The sequence below is a fragment of the Cyanistes caeruleus genome, chromosome 5, assembly GCF_971803275.1.
Source record: "Cyanistes caeruleus chromosome 5, bCyaCae1.hap1.1, whole genome shotgun sequence".
NCBI classification, from domain to species: Eukaryota; Metazoa; Chordata; class Aves; order Passeriformes; family Paridae; genus Cyanistes; species Cyanistes caeruleus.
The window spans coordinates 57365783-57387366 of NC_141705.1; the positions used below are offsets into that span (position 1 = coordinate 57365783).

At 41.6% G+C, this 21584-nt stretch overlaps 1 protein-coding gene and 1 long non-coding RNA gene across 13 annotated transcripts in view; one reads left to right on the forward strand and one right to left on the reverse strand.

The window, feature by feature from the left end:
- Positions 1-820: 820 nt before the first annotated feature.
- On the forward strand, positions 821-15789 carry LOC147653148 (uncharacterized). The gene is made up of 3 exons (XR_015286878.1): positions 821-3940; positions 10750-10901; positions 15215-15789. It is a non-coding gene; the product is annotated as an uncharacterized LOC147653148 (long non-coding RNA).
- A 456-nt stretch (positions 15790-16245) lies between these two features.
- The window catches only part of ZNF827 (zinc finger protein 827), a 154941-nt gene continuing 149602 nt past the window's right edge, over positions 16246-21584 (reverse strand). For 8 of the 12 annotated variants that reach the window (XM_086889335.1, XM_086889333.1, XM_086889329.1 and 5 more), the window contains one exon: positions 18685-20371. In XM_086889335.1, the coding sequence (XP_086745461.1) occupies positions 19564-20371 (808 nt within the window). In that variant the 3' untranslated portion in view covers positions 18685-19563. Of the gene's footprint in view, positions 20372-21584 lie in introns of all 12 variants that reach the window. The other 4 variants (XM_086889332.1, XM_086889337.1, XM_086889336.1 and 1 more) reach the window with 2 other exon arrangements.

Consider the following 21584-nt stretch of genomic DNA (forward strand, 5'->3'; position numbering starts at 1 on the left):
GCGTGTTCCCCTGAAGAGCTGGATAATCATCAGCACACAGACTGACTAGCAACAGGATTCTTCTTCCGAAAACCAGTTCAGCTACTCTACAGTAATATTCCTTACAGTTTATTTAAAAGTAACCCACCTCATAATGGAACATTACCAGCATTTGTAAACTGAGAATAAAAATTTCAGAATTAAAAACTCACAAGCAATTAGAGTGCATACTTAGAATGAAAGGATGACAGACTTACTCTGTTCCCTCCTGTCATACTGAGGTATAGTTCAGCTGATGAACAAGGAAGGAAAAGAAGAGCTGACATTCATGGTAGTATATGGAGAAGGTACATTATGGAGCAGTAGGAAGAATGCCTATTTTCTCTATTTTTCCTCCTGTGGGAGCATAAGAATTATCTTGGATAATTCACTGTGAAACCACAGAAACTGATGTGACTGGCAGTGTTTGCTGTGTGAGACTTACAAAAATTATAAATTCAACTCCCATTCCTAACTTTTGGATTTGTGTGTTGCATGGGACCATGTGGCACTTGTCCTTTGGCACTAGGTGGGTTTGTTTCCAATTTTGCTCTAAGTGGGGAATAATTAGAAGTTCTTGTAATTTGAGTAAAACATTGTTTATTTCTAACAAGTTAAAAACTTCACCTTTCAGAAAGCATTATAAAATTCCTGTATTTTTCCTTAAAATACTGTGTCAGAGTGATTTCCTGCTCTGTGTTACTGTGTCTTTATATTCTCTTACATCTCTTCTGCTGGTAGAGTAGCCTATAAAAGCTCTAGTTATACACTTTTTAACATGACTCAAATATTCATGAAGTTAATCAGGGACTGACAACACTTCTGCTTTGTTTCTTCAATTGAAAGTGACCACTACAACCTAAAGATTACAACTGACGAGAAGCCAAAGGCTGCTACAGCTTCAGAGGCCTGGGCTGACCTGCCCTGTGCAGGCTGCAATGGCTGGGGATGCGGAATGTGTGTCTAATGAGAAGTTGCTGCACAAGCTGTGTGGCTGGGAGCAGTGCACACTCGCTGCTAAAGGTTTTCTCCCAGCCCTGAATCTGTGATCCTGTTTGTAGTTCTCTAATTGCAACCAGCAGAAGACAAGGGTGATGTTGGTTTTTATGACTTGTTGCTTAGCAGCGTTGATCAACAAAAGTGCAACCTTTTCTTTTGCTGTAACCTCGGTGAACCCGGGCTTGGATGGAGCTCACCAGCGGAGAACAAGGGTTTCTGAAGCCGTGTGAAACTCCTGTGCTGTGCCTTGTTAGCAGCATCTGAGGGAATGCGTCTCTTCTTGACCTCTTGGTTACCTTTGCCCTTTACTCCTCTTTCTCTCTCTCATCAAATCTTAGAAGAAAGCAGACACCATCCTAGGAAGATGTGGAGGATGGGAAATACAGGGACAAGTTAACTATACTAAGGTGTATCCTGCCTCTGTTCAAGAAGAGGAGCTAAGCTGGTTCCCAGACTGTGATGTCAGACCCTCCTCTCATGGAAGGAAAAAGACTTCAGCCATCACTGTAAGGTCTAGTCTTATTTAGAGAAGCTTTCCTAGTATTTTGAAGTGGGCAAAATAATCCATAGAGGAAAGGGAAATTGGGGTGCTAAGAATTTCTGGTTTAACTCCTTTAGAATGGATTTCACAGACTGAACCAGAAGGGGTATTGAACGTGGTTGAAAATGATTGACGGTCTGCACTGAATGTGTGCCTTTATCTGATCTAATCTGGCAAAGCCTGTAAAGTAAGAGCAAGAAGTTGCTTGTTTCACCTTAACTCTGAATTGTAAATTGTTAGTCTGACTGGACGAAGGCTCTTTAGTGATACCAGAAGCTGCAACAATTAATGTGCCTTGCAACATCAGAAGCTAGACCAGGAGCTTTTACTCTTGCTCAGATGCTTGTCTTTTACACCTAGATCTGAGTAAGAAACAGCTGGGTGTACTTTTTCTGCCAGAAATATTGTTATCCTATCACCTTTGTGCTCATGGACACTAGGTGGAAAATAATGCCTTGTCAGTGTGGTGGTTTTCTCCTTTCCACCCTGTCACTTCCAGCACTGACTTCTCCCCTCTATTCATTGGTAGCTTTTCAGAGCACGACAGGTCAATGTGTTGAAAGGTCAGCATGTGTTTCACAAGCCTGTTATGCTCTGGTGTCCCTCCTCTTCTGAAGTTTAAAGAGAAACTCTGCTGTTCAGCTATCCCAGTCTTGTAAAATTCACAGAGGACTAATATTACTGTAATTGCATAATTGAGGTCAGATAGATCAGATTCCAGAACAGGCAGCTGCATAAGACACATGCCATGTCAAAAGCATGGCAAGTGCATGGTATCTGGCAGAGCTCAATCAAGTAAAATATTCAGCAAATGGGAAAGGGAATTATGTGGCAAATATTGGTTTGTTGTTTTTTTTTTTTTTTTCTTTTCTTTTTTTTTTTTTTTTAACACTGCATGAATGTTAAAATGATCTACCTGTAAATCTTGACTTCTGTTTGAGGCTAAGAGGAATGACTTTTCGTGCCCTTGATGAACAGAGCAAATTGTGTTCACCCAAACAGGATTTCTTTATTTTGAGCTGTGAGTATGATTTGTCTGTCTGCACTGAACAACAGCTGCTAATATCTGATATCTGCAGGACTCAAAACAAGAAGCTGAAGTCATGTTCTTAACTTCTGATTTACAGGAGAAGTAAGGACCTCTGGTCAAGATCAATAAGCTTTTAGAAACAGCTTCAGTAAAAGTAAAAAAAACTCTTTTTTGTTGTTTAAGACTGCTACAATGCGGCACTTACAACCTGACTGGTTCTTTCTGTATGCAGTGGCAATAGAAACGGATGAGATTTGAGAATTAATGTTTCAGATTTCAATTCAAATATTGCTGTCCTTCACTTTTCTTTTTCACTATCCATTAGAATGTGACATTCTTAGAAATGAAGGAGTCTTTAATGTGGGACTCTGTAGTACCGTCATTTCCATACCTACAACGATGGAGCAGAGCACGGCCACTGTACAGCACTAGCACGACTAAAAGCCATTGAATGCTTTATTTGTGTACTGACATTAAGCAGTTATTCTGAATTATGATTTGTTGAAGGTCCCAGTTTTATGTCTTGCACGATGCACGTGGCTTTCAGTTTAGCTGGAGACACTGCTCCAGACACTCACTTTCATCCCACTCAATTCCTTCCATGTCAGAAATGCTGATGCTTCTCCACACCCTGAGGTCAGGAGAGGTCAGCAGTGGAGCATGTGCCGACATGTGATGGAATAAGGTCCTAGAAAAAAGGCTGCCTGAGGTTTGTCCTGCTAGGCAGGTCAGTTCTCCGTTTTTGGGGTGGTAAACTTCATCTGCAGTGGGACAGGAAATCTAAGAGGGAAACTGGGATAATCCAAATAATTTTGTTTGGCCCATTGCCAATTCTTTCATCTGAGAAAACATTGCTGTGGAGACAGGAATGGATCCTGTAAACCAGTCTATTCTGAATATCTTTCATCTAACATTTTTAAATGTTGAACCTTAATGAACATCTAACATGCAAGGCATTTCTGCGGGACAGTTTGAATACTTTTGCTTTCATAATTTTTTTTTTTTTCTTTATTGGGTGTTCCTTGAGATTGAGGCTGGACTAAGTGGATCCTCTGGTTAGTATGGTATTTCCTTAAGTAGATTGCATCACAAAACCACTGCAGAAGATGATATTTTCATGAGCAAGACTTGTATAAATTACGAAGAAAAAAAAAATTTGCCTGGAGAAGCTGAAGTAGAGATTTAAATACTGCACAAGCTGGGTAGAATTAAAACTACTCTTTTTTCTCAGTTTCTAAATCTAGAAGCTATAACATTTTCTCCTCCTGTTCTTAGAGTGTTTGTAATGAACCACCTTGTCTGCATGCCAAGAGATTGCCACAGAGAGAAACAAATTTCTGCCGATGACAGAGGTAAATCTTGTTATTCTGAAAATTATTCCTCAGGCAGCTTCTCAGTAACTTTGTTTTCCCAGTGATTCCTGAGGAAACAGTTGCTCAGAGAGTTTTGCTGTGGGGACACTGGTGTGTGCCTGGCTGGGAGCATCCACGAGCCAATCCATAGGTGTCATTCCATACATCCCCTCAGCAGTACTTATGGAGAGCCCTTAGATGGTGCTGTATGGCAACACTCGGCTCCTCTGCTGCCTTAAGGGGTGCCTGTGCCCCACTTCAGGGCTGACATTTGGCCGTAGTTCAGGCTAAAGAAGGTGAAAATGCAGTCTCTGGGCACTGGTAATTAGGAGGGTAAATGAAATCTGTCAGTAGAGACAGATTAAACATTAAATTCAAGCCTGGATTTCAATAACTGCTGTAATGTAATCGTTATAAACCTGAATCATGTCATGCTTAAACTTCCATGCCAAATGTATTGCTGTCTGTCTGTAAAACAAAGGGCTTTTAAATAATAGTTAAGGAGTTTTTAAAGGGCATTCGAGGATCATCCTGATGGAAGAATAGTGCTCACCCTGGGAACTTCCTCATGTAAATATGGGTGTGATGATGTGGCTTTCAGGTTAAATCTTCCAGGCGGTGAAATTTCATTTCTGAAGAACTAGGGATACAGATTTAGGAATTTGAGTTGTGCTGTCAATTACAATGCAATTGAAATGGAATTTCCTCTAGCAGGACGGGTTTCAAAGCCGCAAAGTAAATTTTATTTGGAAACTCTTGGTTAAATTATTAAAGAGAGTTATTAGACAACTTTCAAATACTGATGGTATCATCTGTAACAACACAGGAGAGAAGTGAGGTATTGAAAACAAATTGATCTCTGCCCCATGGAAAGGAGTTATGTGACTGATTTTTTCCTAAGTTGGGAATATAGCCTTCCTATAGTTTCACTGCATGCTTATTCACATTCTTGTATTTTGTGTTTTACACCTGTTCCTGCAGCTTGAGGGGGTTAAGCCTGGGAATATTCTGCCAGAGCAAATAAAATACGCACATGAAATAGTTCATGTTTTCAGAGTGACTTCATTTAGTCATGACTTTTATTTATTTATTTAGAGAGAGAGAGAGAGAAAGAGCTGGTGTTACAGTCTCCGCTCTCTCTGCTCTATGTTTTTAATCTCTGAAACTTCCTATAACTCAACTTTTTTTTCTGACATTTGAAATGTCCCAGGCTGAGTATCTGCTGTGTGTTCCTCTTGTCCCAGGAATTCTCATCCTGTGGTCCCTGTATGCTGTTATTTTAGGTGTATGGGTTGTTAACATTACCCTGAATTCTGCTGCCATGTAGGTGGGACCAAGCACTGACATTTTCTTTCTTGTGAGTTGAGAAAGAAACTCTGGCTTGAAAACACTGACAAGTTACTGGGTGGTGATTTGTAGCCTAAAGCTGGTGACTATAAATTCTCACCTGTGAAAAGAGAATCTTGTAGCTCAGCACAATATGTTCTTCCAGCTGCAGCTGAATTTCTGCTCTGTTAATGTCCTTAAGCAGCTGCAGCAATGTGTCACACTGATGTGGCATTTTGCACCCCCAAAGCTCTGCTCAAATATTTGAACTTAGTAAGGCACTCCACTGAGCTGAGAGGGAGGCCAGTGTCTACAGCTTTATAGAAAAAGAAACAGCACCTGGGACATTAAAGCAACTTTCCCTCACCACACAGCAAGTCAATGGTGGAGCTGGAATTACAGCTCAGGAGGTTCCTGGCTTGTGCTACACCACGCTGTGGAGAAAGGTCATTTCCCAAAATAGTGCAGGAGGTTTGTTATTGATAATAGGACAACAAAGGGCTCTAGATGTATTAACAAGTCACTGTGTAATAGGTCACCCTTAGTAATACATAATTTAGCAACCATTCAAAATGGGCTACATCATATTTTTCTGCAGCAGTATCGCTTTCACAGTTAGTTTTGTCTGCTATACTCTGGGTAGGTATTTTTGTTTTGGCTCTTCTAACAGTTTTATTTAAAGTAAATAGAGACACTTACTAAGTAGGCATGAAAAGCCTCCTGATTAGCAGCCACATTAAACTGCAATATCCAGCTCACCTTTCAGGTCAGCACAGCTCCTCTGCCCCTCGGAGGCCACTGAGCAGAGCTCGCTCTGCCCGAGGAGAACAGAGAGGTGACGGATTTTGGTAGCAGTCATACCTGGCAGGGCAGCAGCTGGGGTACAAGGATGGGAGCCCACAGGGCTGCCAGGTTTGGTGATGGCCTTAGGCCTCCCCAGAGGGACAGGCAAACCCCATCCCCACCCAGTGGGACAGGGTAGAGGGTGCTGGCACTTGTGAAGGGGTTTCATTGAGGTTTGGTCCCAGCTGTTCCTCAGATGACCTTGGGGATGGGGTATGTGGTAGCTGCTGTTGGATCTTGTAGATTTTTATTTCAACTTGCCTTTTATAAAATGCTGTTGATCCCCTTTGAACTCTTTTACTTCAGCAGTGTACTTACTGAAGGATTTTGTTTCTTCTCAAAATGAATTATTTGACCTGCTAGGTTATTCAGCAAATTCAAAAGTACTGTGTAGGAAACAAGTTTATTTTTTCACCAAGCACCCAGATCTATGCATCTGCAATTGAAAGAAGAACAAAATGGTATTTTGCCTTAGCCAAGTCTGAAGAATTGCAGTGAATAATGGTGGGAAGAATGACATTCACAAAGCAAATAGGTATTGAATCAATTTATTAATTGATATTTACTCATTATGGTTTGAATTTGGGGTGAAGAGTCTCCAAACAGGGAAACACCAGGGAAAGAAATGGGGAAGCCAAAATGCATAAGGAAAGTTAAGCAGAGCACGTACAGCATCCAGAGATGGCAAGGGTGCTGTTGTCTCATCTGAACTCATGTCTGTGGATATATGTATTTGAATTAACAGAGCAATGTGAGCTTTATGTGCTGCATTTGTTTTTTAATGCTTGTTGTTTGAAGTAATTTGATCTATTGTTGTGGGCATTGGGAATGCCAGCTTGGCTCTTCCAGCCACTGACTAGTGAGCATGACCTTCTGGAGGTCAAAACACTGGAGAGCTTGCTCTGTTTCATTCTCAGAGGTACCAGTCATAATAGTCACTGCTTTGAAAAAGCAATGTCAGTGTTCTCTGTCTTTATCTAGTTTGTTGTTTGTGCTGAATTGTGCTGTTTGGTTTTGTTCTTGTTTTACTAATTCATCTCTTTAACTATCTTCTGGTGGGTTCAGAGTTTTTGAAGTTTGGTTGACTTTTTGTTCCCCCCACCCCGTGTGTTTGTGTGGTTTGGTTTGGTTTTCTTGAACCACAGTTGAGTTTTCACAACTGAAACTTGTTGATCAGAGATTGAATTGTAAATGTTAGTGCCTTTGAGTGATGTTTGGTACTTGATTGGGCATCCTGCTTTCATTCTTTCAGATGAAGAGGTCAGCCAGAGGTAGTCAAGCAGTGCCACATAGGAAAAACAGTACACTTCCTGGGAGAGTCAAAAATCCCATCTTGTGATTGAGGCCAAATGATTCTTGGCAAATGCTAATGGATACATAATTTCAGTATTGACTACATCTGCTTTACCTACTAGGGAGCTCAAGAGAGACCCAAGTAAAACATCCAATAAAAAAAGAGACAAATGATTTCTCTAGAGTGTCTTAGTTCATGCTCCTGGTCTGGAGGATGCTTGAGTTCTTGTGGCAGAAAGGGAGGTTTCAAAGTCTGTGTGGTTTGTATTTTCTGGCATCAGATGGTTTTGTGGTTCTTCATGGTTTGAATCCTTTCCAGGAGCTCGTGGAGTTGCTGTCATTCCTCAACTTTCCTTGTCTAAACACACAGGATTAAAGCACCAAGCATGGCATGAAACAACCCATAGATTTTGTTGGCCATCACTGGATTGGCTGGCCTTAGAGCAAAGCAATCATGGCACTGGTGATTAGATTGCCTACCATAAAATTCCTGGATGGTTCACATGGGGGTAGTTGTGCTTCCTCAGAGCCTCTTTATTTCTCCCTAAAAACTCACCAGGATCTAAGCTATCCTGTTGCCTGTTTCAAAGATGTTGTTTTAGCTGATTTGAATATGTTATTTCCTAGTGTTTAGCCTTCTTGCACCACACTGCTCCTTAAAAATGCTCACATTACCAGCTGAAATTTGCATCTGTTATAGGAATTCTGTTTGGGAATGTGGGTGGGCTTACTCTGTCTAGGTAGTGGTGTTGTTTTTCTGGAGTTAGCAGAGTTTAGACCTCCTTAAAACTAAGAACTCCTGCTTACAATGGATTTGAGTATTTTTATGTCTTGCTAGAGAGCCTTATTTTTTTGTGCTGCTCTGTGGCTTGATCAGGGCAAGCAGCATGTTGTATATCTGCCTGCACTTGTTTGGAATTGATGCTGTGCCCTGGGTGTTGTGCTCAGATTTACAGCTGAGGTAAAAAGAACAACCACTTGTTACCATCTTTTTTTCCCCCTCCTCAATGTGTCAAACTGCTCCATGGTCCTTCAGAAGCGTATTGGGCTACTTGGAACCAGGGGGAAAAAAAATGGTGAGCAAAGTCCTAAATCAATTGTCTCAGGTCTCATTTCCTTCAGAGTTCTGCATTTCTGACACTTTTTGGCAAGGGTTTTTTCACTGCTTTGCAACGGGCAAGAGCTGCTGAGGATATAAAATGTTTTGTCGCTGGAGAAGAAGCAGGGTTGGGAAAATTCAGAGTCCCAGCTGTTGTGTAAATAACTTTAAGGGCATAACTTTTTTGAAGAGGCCTGTTTGTGATTAAGTCATTCAAGGCATTCTCTTAGGAAACCTGTTTTTTGTAGCCCAAACAGATTAAAATCCATTTGGATCACCTCACACTCTTCCTTTTTCCTTTTTTTTTTTTTTTTTTCAGGGTATCTTTTGCTTATGTGATGTGGCTTTGCTAAAGCTATCCATTCCTCAAAGCTTCCTTCTGCTCATACTTTTAGATTCTTAGGAAGTACTGTATAATGCACACAGTGAATTGTATTGTGTGTTCTCCTTTTCCTTATTTCTCCCTGTAGAGGGAAAGCTGCTAGAGCTGGGGTGAAATCCATGCTACCTTTAATTACTAGAGGCAAAATCCCACTTTTGCAAAGCACTTCTCTTTCATTTCTTTCCACTCTGTATCTTTGCATCTCTGTCTTGTGACTTGTTTGGCGATGACTGACAGACCCCTTTCTAGCCTGAGAGGGCAATGCTGGCACAGGTACCTCACAGGTGCAGCTCTCTTCACCACTGTTAGATGAGGGAAAATGCATTTTTCATCTGGAGTTAGAAAATTATCCATGCTATAGTCTCTTGCCCAAAATCCTGGCTGTTTCTCTTCAAGAGATACTGAAGTTATATCCTGCATCTGACTGGCTGATGCCACAGTATGAAGCCTTTATTTATAGATGTGTATAAATAAAATCAGTCTTCTTCTACAAACTGTCAAATTGTATTTCCCAAAAGCTGAGGAATCTGCAGTCCATTAAATCTGAAGGTAATGAATGAGCCCAACTCTATAGAAAAAGCACCTTTTGTTCAGAAAGACTGGTTTGTTTTAATCTGGCTTCTGACGTGAGTTGTCTACAGTTTTTTCCTGCAAGAAATAAAAATATTATTTCTGATGTGTTGAAAAAGTTGCTGCACCGTGGCAACTTTTATTTAAAAAAAAAATTAAATAAATAAAATTATTAACATTTTTTATAAATGACAGTGTTAATTTTATTTTATTTTAAATTAAATCGTGTAATTATGTTAATTCATGCTTTGAATTAAAGAGATGCTGAACAGTTGAATGTGTATGTGATATGAGCACAGACAAACCAACATGTGCAGGCAGGGGATGAGGAGGGGGAATTACTTAAAGAAGGTGTTCATCTTCTGACATTTGTGCAAGGGAGAGGGCAGATCATTGGCAGCAGGTGCCCTGAGCAGTTGGTAAGGCTGGCTGCTGTTCGCCTTTTCAGGATGTGAGTTTGAATTACAGTGTTCTGTTTGATCATTATCAGGAAAAAAGAACCACATTTTGAACTGAAGTACCTCAAGGTTAACTCCCATGCCTTATAAATTAAGAAAAAAAACCCAGTTGCTTGTCTTCATGGCCAGCCTATGAGATATGCATTACCCATTTCCTAGTTAAACTGCATTAATCTGTTTTCTGACACCTCTCATGTCCAAAACAACCTGCAGGCTCTGTCAGGGCACAGCCGTATTGAGCTTGCTGGTGAGAAAGGGTTGGTTTCAGGACCCTCCAACAGGTCTTTGATTAGAGTCTCAAACTCCTGCCTCTCCATTCCTGGAGAGATTTATTGCCAATCTCAGGTCACATAGTGACTGAAGACTGGGTGGGCTTTGGCACATGCTTGCTTGTCCATTAGCAAGAGAAATTATGCTAATTGCCAAGAACCCCACAAGATACATTGGGCTGGGCAGACAGATGGTGTGAGGACAGGCTGCTGTCTTCTCCTGCCTCTGCCCAGTGTGTCCCAGGCTGCCCTGGAGTCAGAGGGTGTGATTTTCCTCTGCACTTAGCAGCAGTCTCTGTCTGTGGCTGGAAGGTTTCCCTGTGCTCTCTCAGCTTGCTGGGAGGTCTTTCAAAGACCGTTGAAAGAGGTGGGAGTGTATCTTTCCTTGAGGGTAGCTTTCTTTGCTGGCTGTTCTCTTTATAGCCAGGAGGGAGAGGGTAAACAAGGATACCCTCAGAACTCAAGCTGAATGCATCCTTGGGATGGTGTAAGATGTCAGATTTCACTTGGCTTGACTGACAATGTTAATTGTGTTCTTGGGTAAGTGCTTTTTCCTTTTTGGTTTACAGGAAAGGAGTCTTCAGAAAGTCCTTTTCAGAAAGCTTGTGATGATGTGAGGGACTTGGCAGTCTTACACTGGAAGCAAGAGAAGTGATTTGAGTTCATTATGATGCTGCAACCTGTTACAACAAGCAGTCCACCCTCTGCAAGAGGAGACCAGGTACGTGCACTTCTGCTGGGGTGGAAGTTCTCTGGCTTCCAGTGTTTGCACAGTGAATTCAATGTCAACATATGTACAGACAGCAGATCTCAGAGGAGTCAGAGGTCAATAGCCTGGCTTTTTGAAGTTTCTAGAAAGAACTGCAGAGCTGAGGGATTTCTTCTGAGTTTTAGGCCTGTCATGAATTGGCAGATGACATGGGAGGAGGTAGTCCCTGGTCATTTGGCAGTGCCAAGAGCAAGCTTTGAACCATGCAAACTTCTGGCAGGTTAGGAAACATTCCCACTAGACATTTCAGAGTCCTGACCTCTTTGCTGCCAGTGACAGTTTTGGGTGATCTTTTTATTTATATCTGGTCATCACTATTGAGTTGTCTCAGTTCCTTTCTTAAACTAGCCCAAGAAACTAAAAGACTTCAATGGGAAACAGATTTTCTGAACAGTGCAAAACCATACCACATCCATTTTCTTTTGGCTCTCTAAATGTGGAGGATTCTTGAAGTCTCCATCACCAAATAAGAGCCTGGATTTGACAAGCTATTGATTAGGTGACAGAAAAAAACTAATGACAGCACTCATGTGACTTGGGTTGAATGGCAAATACAAAAGTTGAGTGTGGCTACTAGTTTTAATAGACTAGTCACAGGATAGTAACAGTTTGAAGATGGGGAAGAAGACTCGCCTGACTGAATAAGAAGCTTTTGGTGAACTCAGGGAAGAAGGGGCAGGCAACTTAGGAAAAGTACCAGGATGTCATTAGGTCATACAGAGAGAAAATTAGAAAGGTGAAAACTCACCTGCAACTCAATCTGGCCTTTCCTGTGAAAGATAACAAAAAAAGTCTTAATAAATTCATTAAAAACAAAAGGAGGGACCTGGAGGTCTTTTCTAACCTTAATGATTATAGGATTCTGTGAAATACATTTATCCTTGAAACATGATACCCTAATTTTTGTGAAATGCTTAAATTCACCCTTACTTATATTTTCCTGGTTGGAGTTGCTGGAGCACTGAATTTCCTGGCTCTGACTTAGAGAAATCTGTCACTTTGAGTAGGAATGAAACTTGACTGATGCAATCTTATCACAGTATCACTATATAAATGGATCTTATTTATTTTTAATTGAAATGTCAACTTAAAAGATGCAGTGCATATTTTTAAATCACACTGACATTAAATTTAGATCTTTTCATTAAGTTCTGGGTATGCAGTCCCATTAAAAATAGGGATCTAAGTATAAAAACATGAAGTCTTAATGCTTGCTTACTAAATGTTCAGAGTGCAAGTGGGCATTGCTCTGGTAACACCTGTGAACAGAGCTATTCTGGTACATTTTAAAAGTGTCACTTGCATGACTGACAGCCACTGATGTATTCATATTATTTCAGAACCTTGCTGATGGAAGGAACTTTCCTGCAACTATTTATCTTTACTTACATTCCCATCCCATTTAAAATGTTTTCTCAGTTTCAGGAAAGAAAGATCCGGTGATTTTTATTGCTAAAACAAGCACTGCTTCTAACTGTACTGGAATGCAATTGCACACTATGTACTGGAAGTCTGGATACCAGGGAAGTGTTAATCCCTGCAGTCGAGGAATACCAGACGTGGATAGTTTGTCTTAATTTATTTTGCTGGTTCTAGCCCTGAGCAGGGCCTAGACCAGGCTCATGTGGTAATTTGGCAGTGAGAGCAAACTGGGAGAAACCTGCTCCTATTCATTGATGCAGTCTTGCATCTGTGGCTCCAAGGTCCTCCTCACCCATGTGTGAGCACATTAGTTGGGGCATTGACCCTCCCAGCTGGCTTCCTGGTAAATCTCTGAAATAACAAATTCTTTGGCCTGGCGTGTGAATGAATGTTCCAGGCTTAAATATCAGGGAAAGAAACAAGAAAGTATTTGATGCTTTGTTGGTCAGCCAGGAAGCAAGGCCTATTTTTGGGTTTGGTCACTTTAGGCTGTGCTGCAAACATTGGCATGAAGGTCTAGGGGCTCAGCGAGAGAACATTTTTCTCTTCTTTATTTAAACAGGCACATTCCCAGAAGAGTAACAATCCAAAGTTTACACTTCCAGTGAAATGCTGTCTTAGAAGTGCTGGAAAAAGAAATGTGATAGAAAGTAGATGTCTAAAAAATAGAGCAGAACTAAATGCAAACAGAAGAGGAACTTCTACTACAGAAATTTGAAATATTTTAAAATCAACTATAGGCTAAACTGGAAAAAAAAATTGGGGAGGGGGTTGACTTTTTTTTTAAGAGATGTGTCATATGTTGATTTTAATCATGATTAAGGTGAAGGGAAATTAAATAATTACAAAGAAAACAAAACAAAGCATAAGAGAATGTAAGAGCATAAGAGAGCACAAGAATGGAAAGGCCTTCCCCATTTTTAATATGGAAATAGGCTGCCACAGGCTGCCAAAATAGTACTATCACTTAATGCACTGCTCTTCTCCTGTACAGTTGTTGGGTTTTTTGGGGGGATGCTTTCTCTTTTTTTTTTTTTTTTTTTTGACTTAATGAAACATTTCCAGTCAGTGTGTTCCCCTAGCCTTGCTACTGCTTAGTTCCAGCTCTAAATTTCTTCCCCTTTCCCTTCTTTTGTCATACCTGAAATCAAACTCCTGCCAGGTTAATAAAAGGCAGGTGTTGTGCCCATGTGGAAGCCCAACAGGTGCATTCCTGATGTATTTCCTGGCATCCACCTGGATGGCTTTCTAGGCTATGTTCCCAAAAACTGCAAAGAGCCCAGCAGCCAGGTAAAATCAGTCTTTGGTTGAAATGGAACCTGTGGATTCAGTCAAGGTGTGCCCCCATCCCTTTTCCAAGGGCTCTGCTGGACACTGAGGCATCGGCTGCCCCATGTTCAAGGTTAGCTGTCAGTTCAGGGATTTTTTTAATTGCATCTCAAGGAGATTTGAAAACTTTGGTGCAAGAGAAGATGCCTTTTTCCTTTGCAGGCTCCTTGAGTGCTCTGTGCTGGGAGGATGAGGTTCCATTTGCTGCAGCTCCAGACACCGTGGTGGCTGGCAGACTCTAGGCTGGAGTGATTGCTCTGGTTGTTTTATTAGCTCCCAGAAAATATATAGCGGGGAAAGAGGCCATGCAGGCTCCAGCACGGTCTGCCTGAGCTTTGACCCCTCGGGCAAGAGGCTACATTGCTTTTACAGCCAGCACTTAACCTTGCTGCTGAGACTTGTCAACAAGGAGGCCAATTAGCAGCAGATAAGATGGTGGATGATATAATGCAGATGTTGTCTGTTAGGAGCATAACTGATGTATTTTTAACATAACAAGGATCTTAAAACTCTGCATAAATGATCCCATCCCCTCCACTGTTGAGAAGTCCTGTTGACAGTGAAGTGTTACAGAAAATTGCAGGTTTGTTGGTTTAGCTCCCTACCCCCAAATTCTCACTTAATGCCTTGTTCTGCTGGGCTTATGATGACTATGGCATGTGTAGGATTGTAAGAAATACTACTTGAAAAAATGCCAATTTAAGTTTATTTTTAAAACATATTAAAAATGTACATAGATTGGGAATGAAAACAGGGCATTTTTGTTTCACTGAAAAAGTAGTACACAACTGGAGCTGTCTTCTATAAACACACATGGATATTGGAATATTATTGGAAGAAAACACAACCAATGGAAAGTTGAGTTAGTTGATTAAAATCATGCAGGTCTACAAGCCAGTTACAGCCACCTGCTGCAAAGGGCAGGGGCTCCTTAGCACATCTCTGCCTGTCACACTAATTCCCCTCTCTGGGTGCACACAGCAGTTTTCTGTCACACTAAAGCTTCGGGGGGTGACTGCAGGCAGTTTATGTTTTGGTTGAGACTGGGCTTGATCTTTTAAGTAAAAGCTTATTATAAATGACTCAAGGACTGGAGTTTCTACAAGACTTGCGCTTAACTGCTAGCTGACTACAGTCAGGATAATTCAGTAAGATAATTCAGGCCCCTCCCAGCTTATTTTAAGCAATTCTTCAGACTGGTTTTGGTGATTTAGAACTTTTTTAAACAATTAAGCCACTTCTTCATAGAATACAGAATGGTTTGCACTGGAAGGGACCTTAAAGTCATCCAGTTCCAACCCTCCTGCCATGGACACCTTCCACTGGACCAGATTGCTCAGAGTCCCCTCCAGGCTGGCCTTGAACATTTACAGGGATGGGGCATCCACAGCTGCTCTGGGAATAATTTCCATGATTGCCTTTTAATTGCTAGGATAACTATTTATGTCTAGTGCAAGAAACTCCACAGAGAGCAACACTGTATATTTTCTATTACTGTATATTTTCTATTACAGATACAGCGTGGGCAGGAAGAGAGAGAGACACATACCACGTCTTCTTGAGAGACACTGTGACTTACCAGCTCTGTGTCTAAGCTTTCCTTTCAGCTAAGGAGTCAGCAGCAGAAGAGGAGCAATGAATTCCAACACCCAGCAACACGTACAAGGTACTTATAAAGGCCCTGAAAATTAGTATCCACATCTCAGTAGAAATAACTGGAAGAAGTTTTTGCAGTTGAGTAGACATTAACACTGTCCTGAAGGCAAAAAGGCAGTCTGCATGTATTTAATGTTGACATTAATATATCTGAGGACAATTCCTATCTAATGAACACCCTGATTATTTGCTTTCCTTGGTTAGTGTTTAAGTAGTCTAACTTCCTTTTAGGATGTTGAGTATCTTTTCTTGTCCAGTGGAGTCAATAGTACCTTTGCTTCTTGGAAATTTGTCTGCTCTTAGGGTTTCCTTCTTTAGTGTCCTCTGTGCATTTTAATTATTCCAATAATCTCTGGTTAAAAAAACAGTTTTTTCTAAAACACTGAAAAATGAGTACACAATATTTTTAAATTAAAAAGAATTATTTTCATGACAATGTTTTAGTGCATCATGTTCTTTCATTCACTGCTTAGCTCATCTTTAAGGAAATTTCCCTGATTTCATTTGGGCTACTTCCAAGCAAGAGCAAGTCCACCAAACTACTGCTTAAGGATCTGATTTTTCTGAAATGCATGACTGAGCAGAGTGTGCAGAAGAGGAATTATCCCCCTTGCAAAGCTGACCTGGAAGGTTGCTACAAGCACAGAGCCTACAGAGTGAAGGTCTAGAGCTGTCCTAGGACTATTTGCTGTATTTCTTCATCAGGAGCGAGAGCCAGAGCTTTCCTTTTCAATTTCAAAACTGAAGATTAATATAATTGATAAAATGAAAAAAAGGGAAGATGTTATCTTCTGGTCTTGTAGGAGAATCCTTTACCCCCCACCTCCAAATCAACTCTAAATCTATTTAAGATGAAAAAAAGAGGAAAGAAAACCAGAAGAAACCAGTATATAGCCAACCTTTTTAATTAGAGTATATTGTACTTCCAAACTGGATACACTAGAAATTGGCAATGCAACATAAGATGCAAAGAAATATACCAGTTACTGTCAAAATGACCCTGTACAGCCTTATAATGCAAAAAGCTTTATACAATACAAATTTTTATTAATGTACACAAACCTTGACAGAATGATATTTGAACATAATACAACAAGTAAACAAAAAAAAAAAGAAGAAAAAAAAAAAAAAGTGCTGAGACCTTTAACTGAATTACTGAATGGAAAAACACGTCAGGTTTAGTTAAAGGATGCATAGTGAAAACCAGTATGAAATTACCTTTATGGTGGGGGGAATTTATCAGAACTGTTGGTCATTAATCAGTAGGGGGAACCTCTGGAGAACATTCCTGTCTTTAGTCTTGAACTGCAAACAAATTATTTTAATATGCGAGAGCTCTGATAAATAGTGTATTTTTTTTCTTAAAAAAATAAAAACCTCCTAACACACTTTTCCTTACAGAGAAAACTTCTATAACTTGCCAGAAAGAATCAATTTATCCTTTCCAAAGTGCTAAACAAATTTCCCAGGTACACTAAACATTGCCAGGTGCAGTGGAATATGGTCAAAACACGTGGCGGTCACATGCGGGCAGCTCATTCTTGGAAGTTCCAGCCCCATTTAAACTGCCATTTGGTTTAGATACAGTGGCCTGCTATTATAACAGTCCTCCTTCTTCTTCCTCCTGGACAGCTGTACCTTACCTGTAGTTGGTGTGAAAAACAAGCTTTTTGATTTGGGAGTGTTTGATTTTCTGTGGTGTGGTCAGAGATGCACGTGTGGAGTGTGTTTCACAGAACTGGTAGAGCTGCTGGATACAGATTGCAGATGTCACGCTGTGTCAAGATAGTGACTATTTTATGCTCTGAGTACTTACCAACACAGTATTTTCTATTTTGTCTGTAGTCCCAGGGAGGTGTGAGCAGGAGCTCTGATGGAGTAAAGCATGGTGAGCAGGGCCCTGAGTTAGGCAAGTTGTTTATAAAGGTTTACAAGCAGTTTGGAGCAGATGGGTTTTCTTCACTGCATACACAGAACCGCCGGGTGCTCATTAGAACCAAAACTGTCTGCTGGAATGTAAACAAATGGTGACACTTGTCTGTCCTGTAATTAATAATGCCAAAGGATAACCTGCAATGATTTTAGATATTCCCCCCTTGTAATTAGCTTCCAGTATGGTAACAGGAGTGTGCAGGTTAGGATGTCCTCCACAAACAGGAAGAATTTGGTCATGACAGTGGAAAATGTTTGGCCATCTCAGTACAAAACAAATGTAGGACTCTTGCAAATAGGTTAAAGTGATGCAAGTTTTGCATCCAGAAAGTCTTTCTACACAAGCTTCATTTAAGACCTAATGAAGATTGCGTTACATTTCTACTTGTCCATATGGCTAAGAGCCCTTGTGGACAAGAAATGCCTTCCTGAACTGGGTTGTTGCTTTCCTGCTGTCACGAACAAGGGGTGGTTGGATCCCCCCATCCCACAACAACCTGCAGAGGAAGTTCCTTCAGGACAGCATGAGGGTGGGTAGATAGCATGAAAGATGTGACTCAGGGCACCTCTTACAGTGGCTTGGCCAAGGGACTGGGAGGGGACAGTGGCAAAAGCAAGGTCAGACAGTTCTAATAGCTGATAAAAGATAGCCAGATCCAAATCCAAGAAAAACCATGGAAAACAATAATTCAGTCTGAAGGCATTCCTGCATGTCATATGATCATTTTGAAATGTTTCACATTTTATACTTCCAATTGTAAAACAGAATGCTTTTAATCCAAATCTTTCTTCCCATGTATTAGTTGTCTAAGGAACAGAAATCAATTAACAGTCAGTTAGCTTCTCTTGCATTAAGATCACTCATGGCATTTTGAGATTAACAAAGGTTATACAACCAATCTGCATTTGCTTCTTCCTGCAATAAAGTGCTACATATAACATGTCATTTTAATGACCACAAGTAGGAGCATTAAATAAGTACAAAGTTAGCTTCCTAGCAGGACACACTTTATCTGCCATCAACAGAAAGGAATAAAGTATTACTGATGACATGGAGGGGAGCGAGAGGACTGTCAAATTTGCAAGTACAATTGAAATACTGAGGGTATAAAAGAGAACTTTATGGTTCCAAAAGCATCTTTTTATAGCTTTATATTTCAAAGAAGTTACTGGTACCTTTTCAAATAAACAGTCTTATTAACTTCAGCCCACAATTTGTTTTTTTTCTTTTTTCTTTTCTTTTTTTTTTTTTTGCAAGTGAGAAACAAACTAGTGCAAGACTAAAGCACTGTGCAAAACTGCCTTTTTTTTAGTCTGAGTATTTATACCCAGAATTTATCCATACCTTTTTTAAATCCCCTTGTTGGATTTTTTTTTTCCCCACCATAGAATTCTAGTTATACAAGTTGTTCCTGCAAACTAAAAGGTAACCACTGCATAATACAGTATATATATAATATTTATATGCCCTTTTAAAACAAAAGATGTATGCTGTGGCCCAGAGGCAGGTGTTTGTCACACCTGTGTAAGAGCTGAGAATCGGGCCTGCTGTGTGGGTGTGTAGGCTGCACACACTGCAAGTGTGTGGACACACACACTCTTTTCATTGTCGTGCTCTCATCCTGCAGTGCTGAAAGCAACTTTTTTCTTCACCAGCTCCACCCCAAATCTTCAAACCTTGACAACTGAATGGAAGGCATCAAACAACTAAAGGAAGCTGCAAACAGCACTGAAATAATACACCAGGTGTCCCCCTGCCCCGCCCCAAACATCGCTCCTTCTACAGCTCCACAGTTTGGGGGAAGGCAGGGGGAAGGCAGGGAGCCAGTGTGTGAAAAGGGAAAAAGAAAGATGATTAAAGAAGCCAATCCAAGGGATGTGCAAAAGCAATGTCATGGCACACTACAGGCAGCCTCTCTTCCACGCACCCGCACGCACACAAAGCCCAAAAATAAAATGCATCAATATGTCATCTTACAAGTGCTGATTGCCAATAAGGACACTCTTTTCTTTTTCAGCTTAACAAGACAAAATAGTTTCTTAGATAAGAGTACTGGGAACATGCCTCTGAAGGTAGAAGTATGCAGTAGGTCACCTCTTGGAGATTTAATAAAGCAGCTTTCATGTCAATGCAATAAGTATACACACAGAGCCATTTGCTAAACCTTACTAATGATATAGTACAAGTGTTCGTTACCTCTTGGGGCTACGTTTTGCAGCAATGTGTAACCTGCTGGGTTTGTTGGGGGATTTTTGGTACAGAATGCAACTGCCCTCAGACAGTTTCTGCCCTTTCTGTTAGTCCAAGGTAGGCGAGGAAGGAGTGTTTAGGTGAAGAGGCACCTCCCGGTGCAGTCTGAGGTCTGGGTGGATGGAATGTGAGATCGTAGTGGTTTTTGGGGAAAAACATTGTTAAAGGAATAAGGTGGGCAAACTCTGAGTTCCAGTATTTATCAAAGCATAGGGAAGTACCGTTGATGGCCAAGGCTTTCACTGCCAAGTTTGGCTCTGCCCCGCTGCCATGTGCAGCAGACATAGCCACTGTTTGCAGAGCCTGGGAGGCAGACATAACTGAGAGGGGCGACAGAAGGTTCCTGGAGCTGTTCACTGGTAGGAGCGGACTGGCTTCCTTGGAGGTCGAATACTGGCCCTTCTTCTCCTCTTCGGAGCAGTCCCCATTCTGGTGCTTCTTCACGTGGCGGCTGAAGACAAAAGGGTGGGTAGTCTTGAACAGGCACTCGTCGCAGCTGAAGGTCTGGCGTGGAGCGTGCTTCAGTTTCTTGTGCAAGTTGAGATTGTCTTTGCGTTTGCAGCTGTAGCTGCACTGATCACAGTGAAAAGGGCGCTCGCCGGTGTGGACACGCACGTGCTCGATCAGCTTGTTGGCCGTCTTGGACAGGTAGCCACACTGGTCACACTTGTAATGGTTGCCAAGGCGGTGCTCTCGGATGTGCATCTCCAGCTCCAGCTGGTTGGCTTTCACTGTCTGGCAGATCCGACACTTGTACTCCATCTTGTAGTGAGTCTTCAGGTGGCACTCCATGGCTGCGGGGCGGTTCGTGGAGTAGATGCAGAATGGGCACCTGGCAACACAGCAAGGAGGGGCAGGGACAAAAAAAAGAGGAGTCACTCAGCTGGCAGACCTGTGTTCCTGCTTCAGCCCTGGCACTCAGCCCCTTTCTGACCTACTGAGGAGGAGAAAAAGGCACTCAGTTCTTCCTGTGAAGCCTCTTTCCAATATTTGGTTCACCTTGACACATCTCTACTTAGAGGAGGTTTGCCCATTTAATAGCATTCCTAGGAAAATACTGATTCACTCTGAAGGAGCATCCCTTTAACCTTCTGGCTTACCTTGATGGGGTCTTCCCCCAAAGCAGGCCGGGAAGTGCAGGGTGGGTGACTGATGCACGGGTACTTTGTGTAACGATTCCTAGTGTTTGCACGAAGTCACTTTGGCCATTTTTTCCATTAAGTGGTTTAAAGTGAGTGTTTACAGATGAGTATGAAAACAGCTGTTTAAGTAAAGATGGAATAAACTTGTAATACCACATGTACAGCAAAAGCTTAGGAATTCCCTTTCATGTGACCTTGAACAATAAGCTCGCTGGGTATCCTGCTAGGAGCAGCTGAAAGCCAGGCTGTTCGGATGATTTGTAGGGACTCCCATTTCTGGGAGATGAGCTAGCCGTGCTGAGAGGGGCGTGGGCTTGGCACTGCTTGCCTACAGCTGCCTCTGCCATGGCAGGAACTGCTCCTGTGTAGGAACAGGATGTGGGTTCTGCTTCCTCACAGCAGCAAGCGTCCTGCTTGCCTGGGGTGGACATGGCAAAGGGCCTCACCCCAGTTCCTGAGCCAGGAGAGGCCAAGAAGGGTAGAGGAAGGAATTGTGAAACTTTGGGAAGAAGCCTGAGCTGCACATAGAACAAGCCTGGCCACCCACCAAACCCAAAACACACCCACTGTTGCTTGGTGCAGCTGAGAGGAAGTTGGTGGGGACAGCTCCCTGCCAGGGACCTCTGCTGTATCAAACCAAGCACGCACCTTCCACGTGGAACTGGGGAGCTCAGAGAGTGGGGATGGACAAAAACTTGCAACTAAGGCAGCTGGCTACTGTCTTCCAACATCCCTAGCTGCCACACATCTGCATTCACTGTTTAGCAGGTCTGCTAATTGTGTTCTGGCATTTTGCATAGTCTCTAAGCTGAGATTTTCTCTCTCTCCCTATGCGTGTTTTCCTTGCTACATCTGGTTGCACGTACAGGTATAATATTACTCTAAAAGTTAATCAAGAGATTT